Source organism: Macadamia integrifolia, chromosome 9, assembly GCF_013358625.1.
Source record: "Macadamia integrifolia cultivar HAES 741 chromosome 9, SCU_Mint_v3, whole genome shotgun sequence".
Lineage (NCBI taxonomy): Eukaryota > Viridiplantae > Streptophyta > Magnoliopsida > Proteales > Proteaceae > Macadamia > Macadamia integrifolia.
Window position 1 is genome coordinate 23,021,217 of NC_056565.1, and position 12,782 is coordinate 23,033,998.

The 12,782-nt window shown below is 37.9% G+C and overlaps 1 protein-coding gene across 1 annotated transcript; it reads left to right on the forward strand.

Annotated features, from left to right (window-relative positions):
• Positions 1-743: 743 nt before the first annotated feature.
• On the forward strand, positions 744-9,913 carry LOC122089399 (TBC1 domain family member 13-like). The gene is made up of 9 exons (XM_042659099.1): positions 744-1,224; positions 1,320-1,412; positions 1,634-1,738; positions 2,290-2,442; positions 4,448-4,546; positions 4,631-4,759; positions 8,150-8,329; positions 8,552-8,668; positions 9,586-9,913. Exons 1-9 carry the CDS (start codon positions 898-900, stop codon positions 9,748-9,750), a joined length of 1,368 nt encoding a protein of 455 aa, XP_042515033.1. The 5' UTR covers positions 744-897; the 3' UTR covers positions 9,751-9,913.
• The last annotated feature ends 2,869 nt before the right edge of the window (positions 9,914-12,782 follow it).

The window sequence follows — 12,782 nt, forward strand, 5'->3', positions numbered from 1 at the left end:
AAACCCACTTGATTTTCTATTCAATATAATACAAAACCTTTCTCCATCCAAAAATATATAATGAGACCTATGTGATTTCCGCTTATTTTGGATTCAAATTTTGACCATTGATCTAGGTATAAAGTGTATTATCATTTTCCATGTGGCATCTAGGGAAGTGTTAAAATCACTATGCTCAATTCCTAATTAATTCCCCCTCAAAAAAAAAAAAAAAAAAAAAAAAAATCATGAGCCACATGGCATAACAAAGGAAGGAATGGGAAGGGTAAGGTTTTGTAAAAACCTGGATTCTTATTATTTCAACCAACGATGAAAACAATTTGATTTTCCTTGCCCACGGAGAAGATGAGATTCTTTGATCTCGATTAATCATAGATATCAGCGAATATCATACGATTGTTGTCATTCAAGATAAACGACTTGACGTTCAACCCTCCTCTCTTCTTCTTTTTTTTTCTTTTTCTTCAGGGTGGTGGGGAGGGGTTAATACACCTCTCCTCCCTCCTTCACCTTGTGCCATAAGGCACCCAACCCTTAAATCCCATTAGGCAGTTAGAGAGGGTAGAATTGGAAAAAAAAATCACAATAATTTGGTCAGCCTCTGGTCTAACCCGGTTCTAGGGTTTTTTTATGGCTTTGGTCTGACATTGGAAATTTTAGAATAGTTCCGCCCCGGACTGTTTGCTTCACTGTCTCAATTATAGTCAAAAACGGATTAAGAAAAACTTTTCTCCCCTCTTGTTTTTTGATAAAATTTACTCCCCTCTCTCCATCAGTCTTTCTTGTAACTTGTTGCCCGTTAGCTGTGCTGACACGGAGAAGTCGAGGATGCTTGCAGCTCTGAAGCCCTAGAGATATTGCAGAAACGGTATCAGAAGACTCAGAAATGCTCGAGCAATGGAGAGAGTAGTGGTAAAGAACGAACCAAACCAATCGGCAATGGTGAAGGAACGCGTACCGGAGTGGCTCAACAACTCTCTCTGGTCTTCAAATCCCCCACCTAACGACGATCGTCTCCTCCGATATGCTCCCAAACCCTCTACCGTTCCCGAATCACCCACTGAACCGCCGATTCCAGAGCCTCCTCCCAAACCCCGAGAAATAGAAGAAGAAAAACCGCCCACGCGGGAAACCAGAGATACACCACACGATGATGAACACATCTCTCCGAGTCCGAGTATCTCAGCCGAGGATATTTCTCGCCAGTCCCAGCTCTTAGCCGAGGTTTGATTCTTTCTTTTTGGTGTTTAATTTGATTTTTCTTTGGGGGTGGGGGGGTGGGGTTTCAATTTTGTTGATTGGTTTGGGATTTTGATCAGCTCTCGAAGAAGATTATTAATTTGCGAGAGCTGCGGAGATTAGCATCTCAGGGGATACCTGATGGGGCTGGAATCCGTGCTACCGTTTGGAAGGTATTTAGTTTTTCTTCAAATTGTGTTTCTCTTTAGTTTTGATTTATGGGATCTGATTTAGACTTTCAATTGACTCGCTTATTTTGAGTTTGATTCGGACTTTTGAATTGATCAGAAGAGAAATTCGCCTTAAATGTGAAAGGAAGCAGAATAAAAGGTCAATTTTTTCTTCGTTGAAATTCAGTGTATGGGTCATAACTATGCTTTCTTGTGGTGGGCAGGTCCTACTGGGATATCTGCCGTGTGATCGTAGCTTGTGGGCAACAGAGCTGGCTAAGAAGCGCTCTCAGTACAAGCATTTCAAAGAGGAACTTCTGGTGAATCCTGTAAGTAGTCTTGAGTGTTGTAATTAATGCTACCAGTCTGAAGATCTGATTTAAGAATTATTTCACTTATTTAGTTTTGGTCCTTGGATTTGTGTTTTAAAGGAATATGATTATTGAAATGAACTTAACATGACCGACCTGGAAATGAATGAAGTCCTATTAGTTGTTGGTTCACTTTTTAGCCCTACCCTCACAGTCCAGTAATTTCAATAATCCTGACCTAGCATGTAAACATTCTTCCTGATTGAACAGATAAGACACAATCTGTATGAGGCCCTGGTAGAACATATAAGGGAGGTGTCCTTTAATTGAATCATCCTGCTTTATGCCTTGAATGGCTGCATGATTGCCAAGTGCCTTACTGCAAATGGTGGAATTATCTCCATTTTGTCTATCCTATTATCCTCTTGTTAATAACTGACACATAGAGAAGCTCAATGCATGTGGGAACCAATTGTGGGGATATAACTTTCTTGATTTGCATATGTTTAGCCCTCTTCATTTATCTTTATAGAGTTGTGGTGTTTCTGAATGTTTCTGTGGCTAGTCAGTCAGATATCACAAGGATGTTGGATAAATCTGCTGGTCTTGAAAATCATGATTCAGAATGTGAAGGAAGAGGCCTGCTTCCGAGATCAGAAATTCCTCATGGAGAGCATCCATTAAGCCTTGGAAAGAGCAGCGTTTGGAATCAATTCTTCCAGGTTCTTCTCAAGTGACTTTGGCTACTTTTTTGGATGTCATTTGTTTATTTTTATATAAGGTGTGCATTCTATTCAATCTAGACACAGAGGCACTAGGTAATGTATGATCAAATCACTTGTAATTTTATCCCAAATAGGACCTACAAACAACTCCAACACCTTACTGCTAGGTCCGATCACAGTAAAATATTGAATCCCAAAACCAGTAACTGAAACCCACAAAATAGGCCAATCAGCTAGGATTGAATGGGTATAAAGTTCAGCAACAAAAACCTCTATTCAGATGATAACTGGGACTCTAATATCACTCAGAATAATCTTTTAATAACCTAAATCTAATCCCCAAACAATACTCTGAAAATAGGAACAGAACAGTAATACCTGAACCTGGAGTTTTTGGGTCAAACTTAAAGAGAAAACCAATAAATCACAAGAGGAAACTCAGATGAGGCTAAAACCCTGATCGAAGCTGGTGTATGATGGTCTTGATAAACTCCAAAAATCTGGGTCTGGACCAATGACAGATAATTGAGATCTGAGAGTTCTTGACCAGGTCATGAAAAAGGAAACTTTTCAAGAACTTGGAAAATAGACCTCTGTTGGCCAAGAAGCCAAGGTTGAAGGGCCTTCTTTGGGACCTTATTGATCATTCTAAAGATGGTCTTCAATAGCCTGCTAATCTGGAAGTTCTGCAGCTGTGAAGATAACCCAGAAATCCTTAAATAAAGCTTCCGCTAGCCTTGTCAGTATTCCTAGTGATGTAGATCGAGCCTGCAAAAGTAGGGGGGGGCTGCTGGTTCCATCAAACCAGACCAGCCAGCCCCAATATTGTTCCATCAAGCTAACTCAAAACTAGAATTTACTGTCATGGGGAATAGTACACCTGAATAGTGATTTGGTCCATTTTTTGTTTCTATTTTGTGTTAACAAATAGCCAAAGTCAGTTTTGGTATCCTAGAATATTCCTTTATTGTCCTATGTTAGTTTCTTAGTGAACAAGTTAGTATTTAGTTGCTAAAATCAGTTAGTTTCTATTTTATGTTGGTTTCCTTTTTTGTTATGTATTTTTGTCCAAGCAATGCAAGGCTATTTAAAACCCATCAATTATAATGAAAAGACAGATTTGAGTTAAACTAAAAAGATGGCTTATGCTGTTGTGTTGTGAGATGCAGTTGGGTGAGATGCCCTAAGTGAGATGTTTAAACCAGAGGGGTGAGATGCTGCCCATTCACTAATTATTCTCCAACCTTCTCAACCCCTCCATCGATTCTCTTTCTTTTCTTATTTTCTGTTTATTTGTTTGCTGTGAAAGAGTATTTGAGTGATCAAAGCAAGCTTGTTGAAGTTCAGAAGCTCCATCAGAAGATCAGTTTGAAGGCCATTCAAGGCCTGTAGCTGCTGTTACTGCAGAACTCCATAAAGTTTTTTTTTTCCCCTCATTCTTCGAGCATAACTTCCCAACCAGCCATCAGTTGAGGCTTAACTTTTGAAGGATAGTTAGGCATCACACGTGGGACCTTTGCCCCAAATTTGAGATTCATCGGAGTTTGCAATCTCAAGGTGTCGAAAGTTGTCAAAAGTTTCCTAATTTGTGTCAACAAGATGACAGCATAACTCTTTTAAGAAACAAAGGTTCTAGAAAACTTTCAAATCCGTCTTCAGCAACCTTGCTGACCAAGGTGTATGAATAAGACAAAATCCATCCCAAGAACTGAGATCGGTAGGAACATTCCTTGCTGTTTGAGGCAGTAATAATGAAAACAAACTCCATTCGACTAGTCTTGCTGCCCAAGGAAAAAGAATCCACACAAGCTGGCAAGATTCCTCTGGAAATCTGCTGCTCAATAGTCTGGAATATGGTCCAAGTTATGGGCCAGAAGTGAACCGTGTTTGAATCCCTGATGAGGACTCAGTCTACTTCACCGGGACCAGTGTCTATTGTTTGTATGCAGTTTTCATTGTCCTTTTTATACTAATTGTCTGCGTCAACAATTGTATTGTGCAGGACACAGAGATCATAGAGCAAATTGACCGGGATGTGAAGCGCACTCATCCAGACATGCACTTTTTTTCAGGGGACTCTTCCTTTGCAAGGTCAAATCAGGTGAGCGGCTAGTTATTTGGCACAAGATCAGGCATTGAAATGAATGGTTTGGCCAAGTTAATAATGTGTTCTCATATTTTTCAGGAAGCACTGAGAATCATATTGATAGTGTTTGCCAAGTTGAACCCGGGTATAAGATATGTACAGGGGATGAATGAGGTTTTGGCACCTTTGTTCTATGTATGCAAGAATGACCCAGATGAGGAAAATGCGGTGAGAATGGCATTTTTATTTTATTTTGTTTATGTTATTTCTACAATATATATATATATATATATACACACACACACACAATGTGAAACTTATAGTATTTCATTTCAAGGTGTCTTCTATATTATAACAAACTGCCCTCATGAGATCATCATGAGGCTTTGGTCCAAGATTCAATTGTAGAAAGAGACTTATTTTTTTACTGGGAAAAGTGCCTTTAGATGGTCCAGTGTAGACAAGCTTCTATTGGTGATCCATTTATTTCTGCCACATGGCATGATGTGGCGATTCCAACCATTGGATAGGTGGGTTTATGTTTGGTTGGCACATGTCAAATCCAGAACCAAATTATATCATATACCCCTCTATTGGCATGCACCCTCTTTGTAGTCTATGTCTTGGTTCCTTTTTGGTAGTCTTGGATTTTCAAAGCTTAATCTAGCCACTTGGTCTTATGCAGGAGCATGATCTCAACACTTTGAGATGGCTTGATCTTTCAATATGGGTCTTTGATATGAATCTTATTTTGTTGAGCAATATAATAATATGGTCCTAACACCAACAACAAACTCAGCCTTATCCCAACTTATGTGGTTGGCTAAATATGGTCCTAATACCGTAGGTTAATATAATTATTTGCAGTCTTAATTGTGGGCCCAGTGGTAGATGTTGATTTAGGTTTGGTGGTTTTATTGTTTTGGTAAGTTTTGGGCTATAAGTTATTTCTGTTATTTATTAAGAGTCCCATTGTAGTTTCCAATTTTAGGATAAGTCAATTTAGGAAATAATAGTCATTAATGGAGTCTGTTTCTTGCTCTTTTGGCCTATAAATATGTATGCTTCCCACTATTTGGATTTTAGAATGCAATGGTTTATTGTTTTGGTTAGTTTCCAAACTTGCAAGCTGGCTTTTTCTCCCTTCTCTCCCATGACTTATAGTGTTTCTCTCTCTCTCTCCAATCTATTGACAGAAACAGATTTCTCCTTTTTTCTTTCCACATTGATCTCTTCTAGAAAGGTTCTTTTTTTCCCCCCTCTTATCGACACTCATCGACCACCCGTATCCCCCCTTTCCTTTAATCGATTCTTGATTTCAGCTTCTATTTTCCCTCCTGATGCAGATAAATCACAGAGAGCTTATTTTAGTGGAATTAAGCCTTGGGTTGGGATCTATAAATGTTGGGCCTTTGGTTCAATGAGTTTTCTTTGTAATAAGACACTTTAATGGGCCTAAATTATGGGTAAGAGGTAGGTGTATGGTATTTATTTTATTAATTTAGTAAGAGTCTTTTATTTCATCAAGTAATTATTATTTCCTTGGTTAAGGGTAGGATAGAATCTTATATGAATAGAACTCCTATTCCTACATTTGATAGAGTTTTAATCGTATGGGACACATGTTCTAACTTGTTAAGACTTAAAGAGTTTTAGTTATGAGGGACATCTATTCCTATTATGGTCAGACTTTCCTATTTCAAGTACACTTGTCTTTTCTATTGTAAGTACACTTTCTTCCTATTATTGGATAGGCTTTCCTATTTTGAGTTCACTTTCTTTTCTATTGTAAGTACACTTTTAGTTTCTAGTTAAAGGTTGTAAGGCCATAGAGCCCCCATGGTTTTATCAATTAAAGAAAGCATTGCTTCCTTAAGGTCTGTGGTGAATCCGAATTCTGTTGTGGTGATTCAACAGGTGGGTTGGTAGTATTCCAGCCTACGCCTTGGGTGGTGATTTCCCGGTCATATCCTGCTTCTTTTCTATCGTCTTCTTTCTTTTCTAAGTTACTATAACTTAGTTCAGTGTTTTTTTCTTTCAGTTCTTACGTATTTCAGTTTTGATTTCTTATCTTAAATTCCTGTTTCATGATTCTGATTTTCTGCATTATTGAGTTCCTGCTGTTGTTTACTTTCTGATTCTGAGTATTAACTGGTTGCTAATTTGTAGTTTCTTGACTCTGCTATGGATTATCAGTTGCGGACATATCCTATCACTACTTGGATTCTTCATTAATTGATGATCCAACCATTGGATGGATTTGATATCTGATTAATATTCCTCTAAATATTCTACGCCTTCGAGCAGCTTTGGGTTTAGATATGACCTTTGGTTGTTGAGTTATCAATATTCTCCTATTATGGTTCTGTTATGAGTTTCGACTGAGTAGGATTCTATTAGATTTTAGAATCGGACCATTTGATCATTTTGAGATTTTTATTTGTTATTCTCCTGTATCAGAACCATATGTGACCACAATTTCATTCACATATGAGCTTTTGATTCTGTGCTAATGAATTTTCCTTAGATCTGGTTTGTAAACCTTTCATTGGTAATCTGGAAAATTCCTTGAGTTTACATTATCTTCTCTCTCGGTCTCTCCTTTACCATCAATGGATCTTTTCTCTCTTCACATTTTCACCTAATAAATTTCTATATTTGGGTTAATTTATTTGTGGTTTTTATTCTGAAATTTGGTAGTTATTCTTTTAAATCTGACTGTTATATCTTGGATCGGGATCTCTTCCATTCAACTACTTGCAGGCCAATGAGATCCATCAGATCTCATTGAGACTGCATCATGTTCTTTTGCAATTTGGCTGAAACTTGAAATGTTGTCAGGGGACTGAAGCAGATGCACTTGACTAGGTAGCATGACTGGCTTTGGAAGCCAAGAGCCAAGAAGAACCGGTCCAACCCAGCCTTTTGGTCCAACAAGGGCTGGAATTAGTTTATTTCTTTTAGGTCTTTTATTTCACAAAGAAGGAATGTAGGAGTGTTAGGAGTTAGTCGGTTTATGAGTTTCCTTTTGAATTAGTCTCCTTTGAGGATTGTTTCCTTGTTAGTGTAGTTTCCTATTTCGGTTGGTTTCCTTTTCTCTCTTTTATTTCCTATTAAATGCTTGTAACCACTGGAGAACTCAGATTTGAGAAGTTGAATGAAAATTGGTTTGCTTTGAGTTCTACATGTGTATTCCCCCACACCCCCCCCCCCCCCTCCTGCTACTCTGATTTCTCGCTAAGTTCCCTTTCCTCTCTAAAGGGCCCTCCATCAGGGACCTTAAGGTTGGCCTGTCCACGAAATTTGGACGCCATCTGACATGCCTCATGGCAGATATTATGGGCCAACCAGGAAACATTCATCTTTTTCTGATTAGGAGAGACATTTTTCAAATCATCTACTAACTTTTTGACAATATTATCTTCCGACTGATGAAAACCGAGGTAAGAAATGCACGCTTTATGTAATTTCTCGAAGATTGGCTTTGGGTGGGTGCTGGGTTTTTTTTTTTTTTTTTGGGGGGGGGGGGGGCGTGCTTTGGTGAAAAGAAATTTCGATATGATGCTCTATTTTCCCTTCTGAAGTTACTTGATTTGTACTTTATACTATTTTCTGCAGGCCTCTGCAGAAGAAGACACATTTTTTTGTTTCGTTGAGTTGTTAAGTGGATTCCGTGACAATTTTTGTCAGCAACTTGACAACAGTGTTGTTGGTATCCGTTCGACAATTACAAAGTTGTCAAAGCTATTGAAGGAGCATGACGAGGAGCTTTGGCGTCATCTTGAGGTCACAACCAAAGTAAGACAGTTGAAATGCTTACCTTCCTAGTATTTTAATCTCCTATTTTTGTGACTTATGTTCCATTATTTTTTTTTTCTGATAATTTGATTGGATTAAGACCCCATTCAGGAAGCACTTTCTGCTTGGTAGTTTGTGATGTGCAATATGTATAGCAAAAAACAAGTCAATAATAAGTGTCTTGACCTTGTTTGCCTTACTGTTCTTTATTCGGTTATGCAGATCAATCCACAATTCTATGCATTTAGATGGATAACCCTCCTGTTGACCCAAGAATTCAATTTCGCAGACAGCCTTCATATTTGGGACACACTTTTGAGTGACCCTGAGGGTCCTCAGGTAAGTGGCCATCTTTCTTCTGGTCAGTTGGTTCTGCTCTGTCAGAATCACTATTTGTTTTTTTGGGGGGTGGGGGGTGGGGGGTGTGGGGGGTGGGGTTGTGTTGGGGGTACGTAACAAAGATTTTATTGCAAAGGAAATAGGTAGAGTGCAAGTACGACTCAATGCATAAATTGCAGCAACAGCTGTCCTCGGACCAATTTACAAAGAGTGCCTAGTCATCCCAGCCTTGGCTGACTCATCTTCTAGGGAGTTAGCGGAACAAAATCTCCCAGGTTGGGTAATCAGGCAGTCTTTGTACATTGGTCTGTTCAGAACATAACCTCCAAGAAAGCAAAAAATTCCCTTGAGAAGATAGAAATCTAGCACTCCTAATGTGGTGTAATAGTTCCAGGGACCAGCAGAGAGGGTTTGAAGCCATCTAATCACCTTCAATTTGGCACCCAGCAATTCTTGAATGCAAGTCCAGTAATGGCTTAACCTCTGCACTAGGAGAATCAGATTGACCAATGTACCAAGAGAAAACCAACATAACCTATCCCCATGATTTTTAAATAAGCCTCCAAGGAAAGTTGGGTTGCATAGGGAGAAATATTAGGATTCTTATCTTTCCCCTACTTGAACTGCATTGGACTACATGCATGCATCATTTGATGGATGATACCACAAGTCTTCCTTACTAGATAAAGAGTGGTACTAGTTGAACATAAACGATCAGATGACCTGATTACCCATGTCATATAATTGATGCAAATTGGAGGCGCAGTACTCGACTCCAACATGCACATGTATGTAAAGGATGGAATTTCAATTAGCAAATGGCCTTAAGACGTGTGATTTCATCCTTTCCAGCATTGAATACTTGTAGCACCTGATAGACTGAAAAAAAAAATATAAGAATGACTCTTGAAATGTAGGATACCCTGCTCAGAATATGCTGTGCCATGCTGATTCTCATCCGGAGACGTCTACTTGCGGGTGATTTCACTTCAAATCTCAAGCTTCTCCAGAACTACCCATCAACAAATATCAGTCATCTCCTCTATGTTGCTGACAAGTTGCGTGCACGGTCTGTCGGATAATTTCTATAACCCTTTTTATTTGTCAAGTTAATTTTTAACTCTCCCTTCTTTTCTTTATTCTAAATTTGGTCTGTAGAATCGCTAGCTGTAAACGGGTTTAAATTATCACTCAGGTTGAGAGAAAATGGTTTGCCATGGTAATTTAATTGCATTTCTTCTCTGATTTTCTCGAACAAACTAGTAATTTTGCTGGGCCTTTTGATGAGGTTGCGTTTGAACACTTTGGAGTGAAGCTGAATGTGATTGAAACTATTGGAGTAATGTCATGTTAAAATCTTATGAAAACTGCCAGATCCTGTTAAAAAGCTGCAGATTATTAATTTTTTATTTATGAAGAACTGAAAATAAATATTAACCAAACAAGAGATTGTCTACATTTTTCTCAATCAATGTGGGAAACTTCCTTTCTTTGGCTATATGAGCTCTGCCCTAGTTGCTACTGAGATTATACATCTTGACTTGCAGGGAAGAAAACATCCATTTTAAGCATAATGCTAATGATACTCGAGAATATCAAGAAATTCCCACGGCCATCAGATCCTCACTGTCCACCCAAACTTCTATATGCTTGAATCCTTTTTCGAACGCGTCGAACAAGCCCTGCATGATGATGCCTCTGGCTTCTGATGCCAACAGATTCCTTGAAATTCCATGGCTTAAAGCAGCATTATGAAACTGTGATTGAAATAAAAATACAGATGCCCAGCCACAACGAGCAGTTACTGCATCAACACAGCCGTCACAAATGATAATTAGGTGGTCTCCACTCTCCAGAGGGTAATGCATGATGATTTGTGCCAATGAGATTCCAAACCCACTAAACAAAGTGGACAAGAAATAGCAAAATCAGACAACTTAATCAATTTGGCCCCCAGATCATCAATTAACAGTTACCAACAAACCATTTTGGGAATAGGAACAACAGATCCACTCACACTATATAGATGGGTGGATTGGATGGGAGTCAAAACAAATTGCATCAGTAATGAGGGGGGAAAAAAAAATGTAAAACACAGGATCCACATCCCAATTGTCCTCTAGTATTATTTGTTAACACAATAGAAGTTAATATCCAACAATGAGGTAGTAGGAAAAGATTTATCCTTACTATGTCAGACGTCAAACCCATAGTTCATGGGGATCATTTAAAATCCTTCAAGCAAGTTTGACTAAAAGAGCTTCATTTTTCTTTGGTAATACCAAAAAAGCTTTAATTATGGATGATAGCTACGAAAAACCCAAATCCATCACGCACGGGAAAAGGCTATGTAGGAAAGGACAATAAGAAAGGCAATCCATCACGGATAGCAAAAGGCTATGTAGTTAGGGACTTTGAGAAGACTCGGCAAGGGTAGCTCTTTCTACCAATCTGAACGGCTGATGTCATTTATTTGATTAATGGATAGACAAAGCACTCATTGGCCTTGGATTGTCTACACCTTCAAACAATACGAGTTATCATGATATTATGTTAATCTTCTAATGTATTTTTTTTTCCCTTTATATTTTCAATTGTCAAATCAGAATTGATTCAAAAATATCATGAAGTTTAGTTTTGAATTCTATCATATTCCTTTTCATATCTGATATTGCCACTTTAACAATTCATGTTGAGGTTTAAATTGAGTAGCAACATTAACTCATATTACTCTTCTAAATTAAGGTTGGGTTACATTAAATTGGAATACATATTTCTTATTTGATTAATTGAGGTCTTAGCCTCTAGTATCAAAGAGTAGCCTAAGCCCCCAAATAGATTACCGAGATGTCATGTAAATTTTATATTGGAGATATACATAGATTACACAAATAGGCTGTTGAGTGTCAAATACATAAAAATCAAAGATAGGAAAAACATATCTAACTTGAGTGAGAGGTTGAAAGATCCTCAAATTTAAGACAATTATTTTTTTGCGAGGTATGTTGAAAGAAGATTCCCTTCACCAATGGCTATTATTGTACTTCCACAAGTGTCTAGGAATAGTGAAGGGTATCTCGGACCTCTAACATATAGGGGGTATCCTCAGCGTGGTTGTAGAAAACTTTTTCGATCAACAAAATGCCTTTACCCCCCACCCCAAAAAAAAGAGGGTCAAGATTCCGTACATTAAATCAGAATGGTGCCCTTCATATTAGGTAGTGTTTGGCAATGAGATAAAACATACTACCATTGATGAAATTCAGGTAACTAACTTACAGAGAGCTAATGAAGCAATTCTAACCATTGGATGACTGGAGATCAATTGGATCAACTATTTGTCAAATTTAGAAATCAAACTTGATCGTATACCATGTATTGAGAATTTTTCCATTCTTATCATCAAATATCTAAATGATAAAATTGTTGTGCATTTTTTTTTTTTTAATTATCCATTCATTCAGCAACTTGTGCGGAACATAATAATTAAGGATTACAAAACCTCATCAACCACGGAAATTGGACAGATTGTCGTACATGAACTAGATACGACCTTTTAGGCTAAAAAATCTGTTAAAGAATTGACTTCCCTAGCAATGTAGGAGAACTTTTTGAAGAAAAAAAAAAGAGGTAGAGAATATTTGATGTAATAGACAATAACGAGAAGGGAGCAAATTCGGCCGGGTCTTGGAGGAATGAAATAAGCTCCAAGCAATCAGATTCTACTATGATATATTCCAGCCCCAAAGAAATTTACTCCATCATTCCATTCTGAAGCGCCAATGCCTTGCCATTGAGGATTATAGAAAAAATTTCTTTCTAGATTTACAAAACATGATACTGGTTTTAAAATTCTTAATAACAACCCAACACCACACTCATGTTGAGAAGGCTTCCAAGTTGGAGAAAGTCTGAGTGTACCAATTGAGCTGTGGTGTTCGACCAAATATAAAATCATTTCGAGAGAACTATAAAACCACAATATTTCATTAAGTAATTGTTATTTCCTTGGTTATTATGTTTGTCGATAAAGCAATGGCAATGCAACAACCTAGCATGGGGTTACATGCCTACATCTTCATCACTTTAATAAAAATAGAATTATCAGATTTGA

Coding starts and splice junctions, on each gene's coding strand:
- LOC122089399 (XM_042659099.1), top strand. CDS start 898: ATGGAGAGAGTAGTGGTAAAGAACGAACCAAACCAATCGGCAATGGTG. Junction 2,443..4,447: donor TTTGGAATCAATTCTTCCAG/GTTCTTCTCAAG, acceptor TGTATTGTGCAG/GACACAGAGATCATAGAGCA. Junction 4,760..8,149: donor ACCCAGATGAGGAAAATGCG/GTGAGAATGGCA, acceptor TATTTTCTGCAG/GCCTCTGCAGAAGAAGACAC.